General features: G+C 50.7%; 1 protein-coding gene across 1 annotated transcript; it reads left to right on the top strand.

Moving 5' to 3' along the window:
• Nucleotides 1-5,613: 5,613 nt before the first annotated feature.
• On the top strand, nt 5,614-6,600 carry GPR174 (G protein-coupled receptor 174; the record flags this gene model as incomplete). Its single annotated transcript, XM_084294279.1, has 1 exon — nt 5,614-6,600. The coding sequence occupies one exon, from the start codon at nt 5,614-5,616 to the stop codon at nt 6,598-6,600; it is 987 nt and encodes a 328-aa protein (XP_084150405.1).
• Nucleotides 6,601-12,845: the final 6,245 nt, after the last annotated feature.

Here is a 12,845-nt window from a genome sequence, read left to right as displayed (position 1 = left end):
GCTGGGGCCACAGCCCCACCACGCTGAGCAGGAGCCACCGTGCCGCTGCGGCAGTTTCCAAAACACACCAAACCCAGCGGTGCCTCGATATCTCTCTTCACCACAAAAACATAAAAAAAAAAAAAAAACAAAAAAAGAAAAAAAAGGGGAAAAAAAAAAAAAAAAAAGCAGGTCCAGCTCTGACCTGTTGGCACAATGAGCAGAAATAAACCAGGGCTGGCGGGGAGGGCCCCGCGCCGGCGCAGGCTGCACGCTCGCAGCAGTTGCACTTTTGCTTTGTGTGCCGGGAGGGGTGGAAGCGCGCACCCGCAGCGGGGCTCCACGGGCACAGCCAGCCGAGCCTGCCAAGGTAGGAGCACACTTCTTATCCCCCGTTGCCTTCGATTCAAGGTTTAGCTTGTGCTTTCTTTAGTTATTATCGCCGTGTGGGTTTTGTGCCTCCTGCATTATAAGAGGGCTGGGGGTGCCCAGCAGAGAGGCGGGTGGGGCTCCAAATTCACCACCATGGGTCCTCAAAATTAACTGAAGGAGACGGTGCTGGACAGGTCGAGCTGGTGCTCAGGAAGTGACCCTGGGCAGGACGAGGAGCCGCTCGCTGTCTCCATGTTTCAGCCGTTCAGCAAGTGCTGGCCAGAGGCCCCGAGCGTGCCAGCGAGATGGGCACGGCTCCAGCCCAGGTGCCGGGTCCCCAGCCCCGTTCCCCGGTGCTGCCCCAAGAGCACCCCAAGGCCCCGTGCCCACTGTGGGTGATCCCCAGCCTGGGCAGAGATGGAGGCTGCCAGAAGGGGATGGGGTGCTGGGGCAGGGATGTGGCTGGAGGGGGGCTTTTGGGGACCGTGCGACACAGGCTCCACCGGCACGTGCATACAAGTGGTGTATTTACTCCTTGCCTCGCGTCCCACTTCAGCATGTCGGAGCGTTACTAAATGGGCTGCTCTTTGCAGAAGGCAGTGTGCTGATTTTCCACCAGCAATTTTTGCCACTCAATGGCAAAAACTCGTGGAAAAGGAAAAAGGGTTCCTGTCCCTGCTGGTGCCCTGGTGAACCTGGTGTGTGCGGGATGGGATGGAGCTGGCACCGCGGGAGCGCTGGCTCCGCTTGCCCCAGCTCCATGCCATGGGCATGTGGCTGTGCCCTGAGGGTGGACATCAGCAGTTTGGGTGGAAAATTCAAGATTTTGGTGTTTGATGCCGCACCTTCCTACCATGGCCATCGGCGTGTGCCAGGGAAGGGACACAGGGGTGTGGGCAGCAGGCTGACAGCTGGCTCTGCTCTTTGGGGTACATTTTCCATTTTTTAGCCAGGATAAATATCAGCAAGAAAGAAGAGCTTGGGCAGATGTTTAAAAGGTAAAAGCAGAATATGTCACCAGGAATTAAACCAGAGTGTTTACGTTTTCTTGCACATTTGTGGGATTTACCCAACTGAAATCCCCCTGCCGGCCCGGCTGACTGTCCCACGGCAGACCCACGGCTCCAGCCAGCTCTCTGGGGGCAGAAGAAATGCCCAATCCCTCCCAGAAGGAGTCCCAGGAGTGTGTGGTGAGGATTTATGGTACTCGGGGTTGCTTTGGGACCTTGCTGGCTTACCTGACAGCCAAAACCTCTCCATTCCCCACACCCAGCCAGCATGGACACAGGCTGGGAACGCAGGGAGCGCAGGCAAGGCTGGAAGCACCGATACCCTGAGCAGGAGCAAACAAGATTAAGGATGAACAACAGAAAGAAACCCTCACATCCTGCTGTGCCAAGGCCCCACAGCCCCAACCTGTAACATCTTGGCTGTTTCCCTGCTTTTTCCCCATAATGAGCATTCAGCACTTCAGTGACTCATGTTTCGAGTAACCACAGACGATGATGAACGGGCACCTGCTCGGCTTCTCTGCAGCTGAAGCAAAACAAGCTGGCTGTGTCCGTACTGCCTCGCAAACACGGCGGTGGCAAATTTATTCTGGCAACCCAAGGCGCAACTGGTGCTCGGTGCAGAACGGGTGCTGCAAGAGCGGATGGATGCTCGGGAGGCCACTGGTACCCAGGGTTAGGATGAACCACACAGCTCCTGATGAAACCCCAGAGGTGTCTGATCTGTGCCAGGGCAGCCAGGAACGCAGAAAGGCAGGGGCTGTGCTGCTTCAGGCCAAGCACGGTGAAGTTTCAGAAGAGGCAAAGTAAACGAGACCATGAGGATGGCCAACAAAAACGCACTGTGGCTTCCGCGGGCAGATGCTACCAAAGAAGTAAAGAGAGAAATTTCCACCATCAACACAACAAGAGGCAAAACTGTCCCCCCTGGGGAAGAAGGTAGAAACCCAAAGGTCTACCAGAAAGCTGCTTCAGGAGAAAGAAGACTTTTTTTTTTTTTTTTTTTTTTTTAAACCTGAAAGCAGCCCTATGTAATTAGTGGTTTATATTTGCATAACTTCTACTTTTATTTATTACGTATTATGATGATGATGTTGATGATTTTTACTGTAATTACTGGTACTTACCACTGCCACAACAGGACAGCAACAATTCCAGGGCCATACAAAGCCTGGGCACCGGGCAGTGATGCTGTGCCCCCTCGCTGGTACACACGGGAGGTTCACACCTCAACATCTCCACCCACACGGCTTCATCGGGACCCTGAGCTTCCAGCTGAAATCCTGCTGAGCTGGAATTTAGCTTGCAGACTCATGTGCCCAGCTCTACTGAGTCCTGGCCCTTAAACACTTGGCTGCAAACCTCACCTGGTGTTCGTGGCTTACTAAGGACAAATGAATTGTCTTCATCAAGCACCCTAAAGTGACTGACTGTGGGGTCTCCCTGGCAAAATGAAGAGGGGGAAAAAAGGTCAGGAGGAAGAAGGAAGTCGTGCCTGGGGAGAGCCTCACCCCCCCAACACGCGCCCTGAGCCGACGAGAGACGAGTGCAGATGACGTGAAACAAAATTTCCTCTTTCTGCAGCTTTTTTTAGCCTCCTGCTGGTTTTTACGCAGCGCTTTTGGCTGAACCACCGCGCTGTGCAATGTGACTGCCCGGGATTTCCAAAGCGCACTTTCTCACCACCACGGGGCGGGTGATGCTGTCCCCTGCACCGGGGCTCTCAGGGCCCCCGGGGCCGCAGCAACATCTCTGCCCAGGCGGGGGTAGCAGGAAAGTCCCTGGGCAGTGGGGAGGGCGAAACACGGGCAGCTAAGGAGGCAGCTTGTGTACCCCAGCGATGGTTTGTCCTGGAGGGGTCTGTACCCACACCGCACGATGCTGAACCCTCCCCAGGAAGCTCACGGGAGTGCACCAAGCGCTGCCAAAACCCTGTCCCATCCGCACGCCCCTCGGTTACAGGTGCCAGTAAAGCAAATGGAAACTGAAGCCCTCGGCCCCAGTTCCCCACCCATGACTGATAAACCAACAAGTAGGTAAGCACCAGTTTTCCTACGTGACTGAGAGATTACTCACATTTCTAGAATTAATTGTGCCCTGGAGGTCAGCCTCAGAATTAATAGCAGGACTGGAAAGTCTTCGCAGAGGAGGCTAGCTGACCCCACGGCTCGTTAATGGGCGCCTCTGGAGCTGAATGCGATTATTTCTCGAGCCCTTTTGCTCTCCTGACTGAGTTGGATGTGGGCTCCCTGGAAAAAGGAAAACATCTCGGTCTCTTTGGACTCATCACTCAACGGTATGGCAAGAGAAATAAAATGAATGGGCACATAAAAGCTGCCCTGAGAACAGTTTCCTTTGGCAGATTTTGTAGTTTTACAGAAAGCTGCTCCAAAGTTGCAGTGCAATCACACCGACAAGTGCTGAACATCAGCCTCACTAAAAAGCTTCATATTTTAGCACCTGTGCCTGAAAGTACAGGAAAAAGCATCACGGATTGCAGCAGGGTGAAATTTTTAATCTATAAATGTGCCTCGGGCACATCACGTGGCACCACACTTTTCTCATGTAGACCTGTAGGTTTGGTTCTTCACACTGAAGCAAAAGGTGACCTGGAGGAAGTTTGATCAGAGATCTGAATTCCCTCTATATTTATTAGATCTGGGTTTTGGTTGGTTGGTTGGTTGGTTGGTTGGTTTGGTTTTGGTCTGACATATTCAGATATTATCAGCTGCCCACTATGCAAACAATTTTTGAACAAAGTCGTCCTACAGTCAGCTTAGTTTATGGGGAAATGACTCCTGGTATTTCCAATGGCTGCAGCAGGCCTCCTCACAAGGTGGCGAATGGAAAGGCTCAGAAAAAGCTGTTGGGAGAAAGTGTGCGTTGTTCTGTGGCAAAAAGCACTTAATAAACAGGCCACTTGTCCCTGCTTGCAGTACGAATGTCTTATTTTCAAAAAATAAATGAAAAAGTTGACCCCCCCAAAAAAAATGTGCGCTGCTTTGATGCACCTGTGCTGATGCACCTTACGAGTGGTGGAGGCTGAGTCTTTTCTTTGCCTTTCCAAGAGAAAGCCCTGGCAGGTAGCTGACAGCTGCCGTCCGTGCCTCCCACGCTGCCCTTTTGCCTGCAAATGCTGACGGTTTGGTGAAAGCCGCCGTCCTGGGGCTCCCACGCCGAGGTGCAGCACCGGTGTCTGTGCTGATGGAAGATTTACATGAAAATGCACAGGGCCATTCAGATGAGCAGCACATTTCTTTCCATCATCTTCTCGGTTCTTTGTAGCCGTGGCGAGTGTGGGAAGTTTCTGAAGGACTTTCCCGGAGGCCACGGGAGCATCGAACCCATGGGGAGGATGGTCCTGGGGCTGTGGGCTGCAGAAAGCAGGCATGAACTGAATCTGCCCCGTGACGGAGCCGCTGCAGGGTGGGCTGTGCAATTAAACCCATTTTCTATCCGTTCCTCAGTGGTTTGTCCCTGACTTCCCTTGGGCGAGAGGTGGTGCTGGGTAGAGGGGTGAAGAGCTGACCTCTTCTAGCAAGGGGTTGCTGTTGAGGAGAGATTTTCCTCCCTCTCCTGCAGTCCTCCTACAGGCTTTGCTGCGTGCGACCCGCGGCTCCGTGCGGCACTGTAACTGCACCTCTCTGTCTTTCAGCTGTGGGACCGTGCCTGCCGTCAGACTCCTGTGCTGAGGGAAGGGGCTGCAATGCCACCCAAAAGGTGACCGAGGGTGCAGACGTGGCGCCGGACTGTTGACTGCTTCAACACGTAAAGATGGATTTCTCCGTGGGGATCCCAGCTCTACCAGCACCGCAAGCAGCTGCGTTAAGGTCTGGTAACTTCTGAAAAAGCAGGAAGGACACGTACAATACAAGCAGGACTTGAATGAATCCAGAGCAGAGCTCCTCACCAGATGGGACAGGATCGCCTAGCTGAAGCCTCGTGCACAAACACCAGGGCTGAAGGAGGTTTACACCTGTTTATTTAGGAACCAAAAACCTCAGGACAACCTGGCTGCGGGGTGCCGGTGAGGACGATGTTACTGTGCTGGAGTGCTGACGGCACATGCCTGCGTTGGCACAGCAGAAGACTTCATGAAGAGCAAAGGTGACCAGTGCCCGAAAGGCAGGAAGGCAACGGCTTGGGACAGAGGTGCTACTGAGCTCACAGCTCTTCTGCTCGCCATCTACGCACAGCTCCTGGGGGCTCTGGGGGAAGAAACCAGAGCTGAGCAGGAATCTAGAGCCCAGCCATGGAGAACAGCTCAACCTGCTCCAACAGCACCAACCTCAAGCCCTACTATGCAGCTACATACACTTTCATCCTCATCCCTGGACTAATAGGAAATGTATTGGCTTTGTGGGTCTTCTATGGGTACATGAAAGAGACTAAACGGGCCGTAATATTTATGATCAATTTAGCCATTGCTGACTTATCGCAGGTTTTATCCTTGCCTCTGAGGATTTTCTACTACTTGACTGGGACATGGGAGTTTGGATCAGGCCTCTGCATGTTTTGCTTCTACCTGAAGTATGTCAATATGTACGCCAGCATCTACTTCTTGGTTTGCATCAGCGTGAGGCGGCTTTTGTTTCTTATGTACCCGTTCAGATTCAGCGACTGCAAACGCATTTGTGATGTGTACATCAGCATTGCTGGGTGGATCGTGGTCTGCATTGGCTGTTTGCCTTTCCCTCTGCTGAGAAGCGAAGAAGCAAAAGTTGCAAACAAGTGCTTTGTGGACCTCCCTGTACGGGAAGTTGACCTTCCCACTGCCATTGCAATGATGACGCTAGGGGAATTGGTGGGATTCATAACACCCCTTTTTATCATCGTATATTGCTCGTGGAAGACCATCTTGTCATTAAAAGAAAAAAATGTCGCTTCGCCTGATCTTGGAGAGAAAAAAAAGGCTTTGAAGATGATTCTCACCTGCGCTCTGGTATTTCTGATTTGCTTTGCGCCTTACCATATCAGCTTCCCACTGGATTTCTTTGTCAAAACCAAAAAGATTAAAAACTGCCGCGTCCAGGAGGTGATCTCCCTGTTTCACGCCGTGGCCTTGTGCCTTGCCAGCCTCAACTCCTGCGTGGACCCCATCCTCTACTACTTCACTACGGACGAGTTCCGGAGGCGGCTGTCCCGGCAGGAGCTGCAGGACAGCGTGCAGCTGCACAGCCACAGCTGCAGCAAGAAGCACTCCCAGGCCACGCTGCAGGAGGAGGCCACCGACTGCTAGTGCTGGCTGCCCCGGGCACGGCCCCGGGTACCGCAGGTGCTCGTGCGGATCTGGCCTGTGGCCGATCTGCTTCCCCAGGACACGTGCTGTAGGTGACCCTGCTCGAGCAGGACTCGATGAGCTCTGGAGGTCCCTTCCAACTCAACCACCCTGTGATTCTGTCACGCTGAGAGCCGCTCCTCAGGCACGCTTCTGCTGGCCCCCAGGAGGATTTGAGCTAAAAATACAACAACAAAAAAGCCTGATCAACCCCCTGATGTTTTAATACTTTGGCTGCAAGTGTTCCCTGTGTAAGCACCACTATGTAAATCCCACAGGCCCCACTCCCGAGATGGGCAACCAAGATCAGGCTGGTGTTGGCAGGAGCAGGCCACGCAGCCCTGCCCCGCTGCCACCCACCCATAGCCCAGTCTCACACCCTGGCACCAGACAAGAGACTGCCAAGACTTTGGGATTTCCCCATCCAGCAAGAATTCAGTCCTAAAGTTAGCACGTGGCCCAGTATTATATTATTCTGAAGCAACGGGCGATGGCACAGCATCTTTAATGTCTACATGTGCCTGAGGCCTCAGGTCACCCCGAAGGCCTGGTTGCATCTATAAACACCCAGGACTCGATTCTGGGGGTGCATCAGTTGACAGCTTCCCAAATCACAATGCCAATCAAGTGCCCAGACACTATTTTTTTCTACCATCAGCCATTTTCTTTTACCATCAGGTCATTTCTGGATCAGGGTAAGAAGTAGCAAAATGCCACGAGCGGCCCTTTTTACTGCCTGTGATAAGCTTTAAACACAGGGCCCTGCTTTGAGTGTATTTAGTCAGGGTAAAGGTCCAGTGAGCCTCTCAGGTCCTTTTTTTCTCCAAAAACGGGGTAAATGGTTCCCCTTTCTCTGACAAGAGACTCTGCACCATAACACCTGCTGTGGTGTTATCATCAGTATTACGGTGAACTGCCCCTGAGTCCAGGAGTCGACGATTCTGGGGCTGGGATAACTTTCTGTAGTTGTAAAAAATCCACCTTAGTGAAGTTCAAGTCATTAGCACCAGCTTCGTTAAGATGGGGCACAGGAAGCTGAGCTTTCTGCAGTTTACTGTGATGGGAACTCACTATATGCCGAATCTTAGGAGCTACCTAACAGGTGGCTTTAAAAAGCTGAGAGAAATATTCAAATGTGGATGTATTTTTAATAGTAAGGTCTTTAAAATCAAACAACAGAAGCTTCGTGCTCCACTGGTACTTTATTTGCACCTTCTTGTATAATCTGTTGTTACGTGAACATTTGAAATGTTACATTTTGAATTGTAAAAATACTGTGATATTAGATTTTATTTAATGCAAATACTGTTTTATAGATTTTATTTATGAAAACATTTTGTAGAAAAATGATGTGAATTCCAGAGACTGTTGGAACACAGAAAGACCTTTTTAAAAAAACTTTTAAAATCCCTCTATATAATAAACCACCCCGCCCACACTGCCAGCCTGTGTCTGTACATGCATTCAGCTGAGTATGCACCACTAATTTGCAGAAACCGAGCAGCACATTGTAATTTGTTCACAACAATAAAAAAACTATTTATTTTCCAGTATCTGCTTGCATTTCCTGTTGTATATAATAAAAAAAAATAATTCCTTCTCCACCCCCCCCAAATTTTAAATGCAGTTCTTAGCTTGCTCTCAAACCTTCAACTGCCTGCATCAGCAGTAAGTTCCTGCTTACAGACCATGTGGGGCAGCTCTTGGAGCATTGCTGCCTCCCAAGCACCTGGAGAAAACAGAACTGAGCACACACAACAGCTCCCAGCTGAGCGAGGCACGTCAGGCACGCATCAGTTCAGTGGTCATATTTGAAGATAATGCACAATTTTAAGCTTTTTTTTGCCATTTATGAACACCTACACATTTCAGACCCACCCTAAATGGAGTGTTTTCCCTTAGGTCCATCAGGCTGTGAATTGAGTGGTGTTTTCTGTGGGATGGGAATGAAGCCCCCAGCACCGGAGGGAGAGTCCCTGACCTCTGCTATGCCAGCCACATGTGCACCCACCACTGGCCTCCTTCCCCCAGCCGTGTGGGGGGCAGCAGGACAGCCCAGCATGACCCCACAGAGCCACTTTTAGCTTCAGAGCGGGGAGAGAAATCACATGAAAGGTTGTCAGAAGTTCAGAAATAATCAGACGAGAAGAACTCAACGTGCTTCAATTTTCCCACTTAGAAAATACCGTAGGCGCAAGAGCAGCCATTTCCTCCACGGTGTGGTTTATTCATATTACTATTAACGGTCTCTTTTTACAGGAAGTCTGCTGCAATGGTCACGGTAGCTCGCGTGAGCCGGGTTCAGGTGCTCTGCCTGCCTTGTCCTGCCATCCGTGGCAGCTCTGCTCCAGGCAGGGTTTGCTTCAGCTGCCCTCTCCATCACCTCGTAGCACTTGGCCAACGGTGTTGCAGACACCTGGGGAACAAAGATGTTGCCTCGCTTAGGTGAGCAGAAGGCATACGTCGTGCCCAGGGGTGGCTTGGAGCAGAAGGATGCTCCAGTGTCCTCCCAAAACACAAAACCCAAAACCCCCAGCTTGTGCTAGGACCAAAGGAAAGGTGCATCCTCTTTCCAACATTTACATCTCAGGGGAGTTTTTCTTCGTCTGGCAATGGAAGAAGACTCCTCCAAGGACTCACCCCAAGGCTGGAAGGCATGGTTACTGCCACACATTTTATTTTTTCTTCAGATTGTTGAATTAAGTTTATTCTCAACTTTGAAGCTTTGGAGCCTTCACCATCACCCTGAAAAAAATCAAACCCTCCGGGGAAGTTTTCATTTTGTCAAAAATACAGTTTCTCATTTAAAAAAATAAAAAATAAAATAATAATAATAAATAACAATAATAATAATTAAATTAAAAATAAATAAATAAATCACAAGGCCAGGTAAAGCATTTTTCCCGGAAAGCTAGTGTATGCTTGGGGACCTTTGAGTGTTAAGAGCAGCACCAAGGCAGGTTTTTTTTTCGGGAAGCCCGGCATGAGAAGAGCATGGCAGGCTCGTGGGTTGAAGCAGAGCTCTCAGCTCTGGCCGTGCTGGTTTGTGAGCGTCTCGCCACCTTGTTTCCACCAGCCCCCCCGCCGCCGCGCGCCTCCGAGCCCACGCACCGCCTGCCCCAGCCGTGGCCCGTTTCATCACAGCCCGGTGCCGCCTCGCACAGCTTCCCCTGCTAACAATACACAAAGGAAGAGACGTGACGGGGTTTCTGCATCTTGAGGCGTACAGTTGTACTTGCGAGCCAGGGCTGCTGCAGCAGCGGGGGAGCGTGCGCCCTCCCCTTTTCCTGTCCTCCTTTTCAGACCTTCCCGAGATGGCCAAGACAGGTCGGAGGCCACAGGAGCCAGGAACCTGTCGCTGATGGTGGGCTTGAAAAAAGCACTGGGAGCTCTCCACATAACTCAAAAATCTCCTTCCTTACAGTTCTTTACCTAAGCATGGTTTTTGTTCCCCCATGTGCTTCTCTCCATCCATCAGCGCTGCGTTCATTCGTTATTTTGCCATCTGGTTGTCAGTGCCCAGTGAATGCTGCCCATTTCTCTGTACTCAGCGTTAGGCTTTTCTGATGCAATCAAGCAAGCACCAGCGGCAAGTTCCGACACCTCGCTGTTCGCTTCCTTTTTTGCTTTGCTGTTAGAGGCCAAAAATCAGCATCGCCCCCGGTGTCCCCAGAACAGCTCGGCACCCGCGCAGAAAGCCCGCACCGCTGGCTGGGCAGCCTGGAACACAGCTCACGGCCATACCCGAAAACCACAGTGGCCGAGCCAGATACAAATCAACCCCGTCCAACACAAAAACAAGAAAGAAGATAAACTATCATCAGAGATGGTTTGATGAATACCCTGACAAAGAACAGAGAAGCTGGAGTGGTCACAGCAGTTCCTGGGTTCACACAGCCAGCTAACACCCAGCGTGGTCGGGCTCCAGATTTTGGGCTGATAAACCAACCTCTATGCAAATACGAGCCATATGCTATACACCAGGGCCCAAAAGACAGAGTTTCCAGATCCAGCTTTGAAAAAGGTTCTCTTATTTATCCAGGATAAAATAGCCCCAAAAAGCACATCCTCACAACAGTTTTGGTAGCACCACTTGCTGCTGTGATGATTTTGTTGGGAAGTAAACTGCTTTACTGGCCCTTCTCTACAGTGATTTGCACTAATGAATTAAGTTGCAGGGGTAAGACTGCTGATATAAAGCAGAAGGCCCCAAGGATTTCTCAAAATTTAAAAAAAACGTGCCACAGAGGAGATCATTTGGGAAGCTAGGTGGCTCTAGGAGGAACTTGGGGTGAAAATATGACACTCCAGTTGAAATAAGCAGTCAGAGACAGGGATCATTGCTTTTCTTATCACATCTTTCCTCTGGTGTTTATTGCTTTCTGCTCTATTAAAGCCTTGAACTGCATTTAGGAATAATCTCCAGCTGTTACAGACTACTTTGGGGCATTGGTACACCTTCCGTTGTGGTTGTCATCCCCCTGCTGCTGAGAGAGCAATCTTCAAGCAACAGAAGGAGGTGCCTAGCCCAGGGCCAGGCATATCCGTCTGATATACTCAGGCCTAGATTTGAATGTAAAGGGGTTTTTAGTGTCACCTGAATCTCACTGGCAGGAGCAGATCCTGGTCCCAAAACACGGAGAAGGGATAAAGCTGTCACTGCCCCTCCTTGTAAGTACAGGAAGAAGAATGGTCAAAATTCCTGCTCAGTCCAAGAGGGGATTTAATTTCCTTTTTCCTCTTGCTATGGAAATGCTCTTGGTGATTCAAAGCAGTGGAAAAAAGAAAAGGTGACAAACCAGAAGCTGGTGCTGAGTACAGGGAACAGACCCAAACATGACTTTCAGCGGTTAGTGCTGTCTCCTCAAAGGGGAAGGTGCTTGTTCCTGCTGCACGCTCTATTTTTGTACCTTGCGTCAAACCAACACTGGATACAATCCGTAAACACCCCCAGCTGCTGGGAGGCTGATGTGGGGTTTTTCTGGTGGCAGTTGGCACTCCCTGATAAGGGAACTCCACGCTGCCCTGGGGACGTGACGACCGAGCGGTGGCTACCCAAGGAAGCCAGGCTGGCAACGCGCACGGATGTCCCCACAGCCCCTTCAGGCTGTGGCACCAGGGGACGTCAAGGAGTTCTCCACCTGGTCACAACCCGTGCTCAGCTCTGGGCAGACACAGAGGTGGCAGCACCAAGTTGAAGTGAGGGGGAGAATGAAGGCTCCTGGAGGTTGGCAACCTCCACGGTAAGCAAGTGGCTGAGCTACAGTTGTCAGGACTACAATTTTCAGTGCAGGTCTCATGAAGTTTTCGCCCCCTGCCTTTTTATTTTTTTTCGCCAAACCTAGAATTCAGGGAGGGGAAAACAAATGAACAAATAAAAACCAAACAACTAGCAAAGGTAGGGTGAATGCAATATAATGGGTTCCCATATTGTACTATGAGAATTAACAAATCCCTTCTGCCTACCCATTTTTCCAGTGAGCTCAACCATGATGCAAGAAGGAAAAATATCACTGGGGCTCCAGGTGAGGAAAGGCCATGGCTTTTACCAGCTACGGCGTGCAGTCATCTGTGGTCTGCTGCAAGCACCAAACGCCCAGCTTCATCTCCCTGCTCCCCTTCCAATGTCCTAAAGGAAGAAATCTACCTCAAACTCTCAGGTCCCCCGAGATCTGTTTTGCTGACTAGGTTCTCTAATCTGCTGGAAGTCTGCATAACGGCACTGAATCACAGGGCTGATACGTTGCCCAAACCCCACTATTACATGACAGGGCTGGTATTTAAAGAAATGGTAACTCCTTGTGGTCAGACAGAGGGCTGCGCAGCTAGAAAGAAAGTTCCCAGGAGACCTATGTAAAACAGAAGCTAAAAATCACATGGCTTTGGGTTTCTAGTTTAATGAGAGGTTTCTTATTTGAGTTAACATCAACCATCAAAGCCAGTCCCAGCCTGGTCCCGCTGGCGAGCAGCCCGTACCGGCACCATCACAAGGACACAAGGACAGGGCCAGGTTCTCTCTGCAGGACAGTAAGGGAGGCATTTACCCTCCACCCTGCCATTACGTTGCTATCTTTAAAGCAAGCCACAGCCTACAAAAGGTTCCAGGGGACACATCGGCCACAGGATAGGGATGTCCTTAGAAATAACGCTACAAATTCCAGGAAATCTTTTACAAGCAAGGGTCAAGCAGTTCCCTTTTACCAGTA

The sequence above is a fragment of the Netta rufina genome (assembly GCF_964035555.1).
Source record: "Netta rufina genome assembly, chromosome: 12".
NCBI classification, from domain to species: Eukaryota; Metazoa; Chordata; class Aves; order Anseriformes; family Anatidae; genus Netta; species Netta rufina.
Note: the sequence above shows the minus strand (reverse complement) of the source record. Positions and strands in the feature narration are given on the sequence as shown.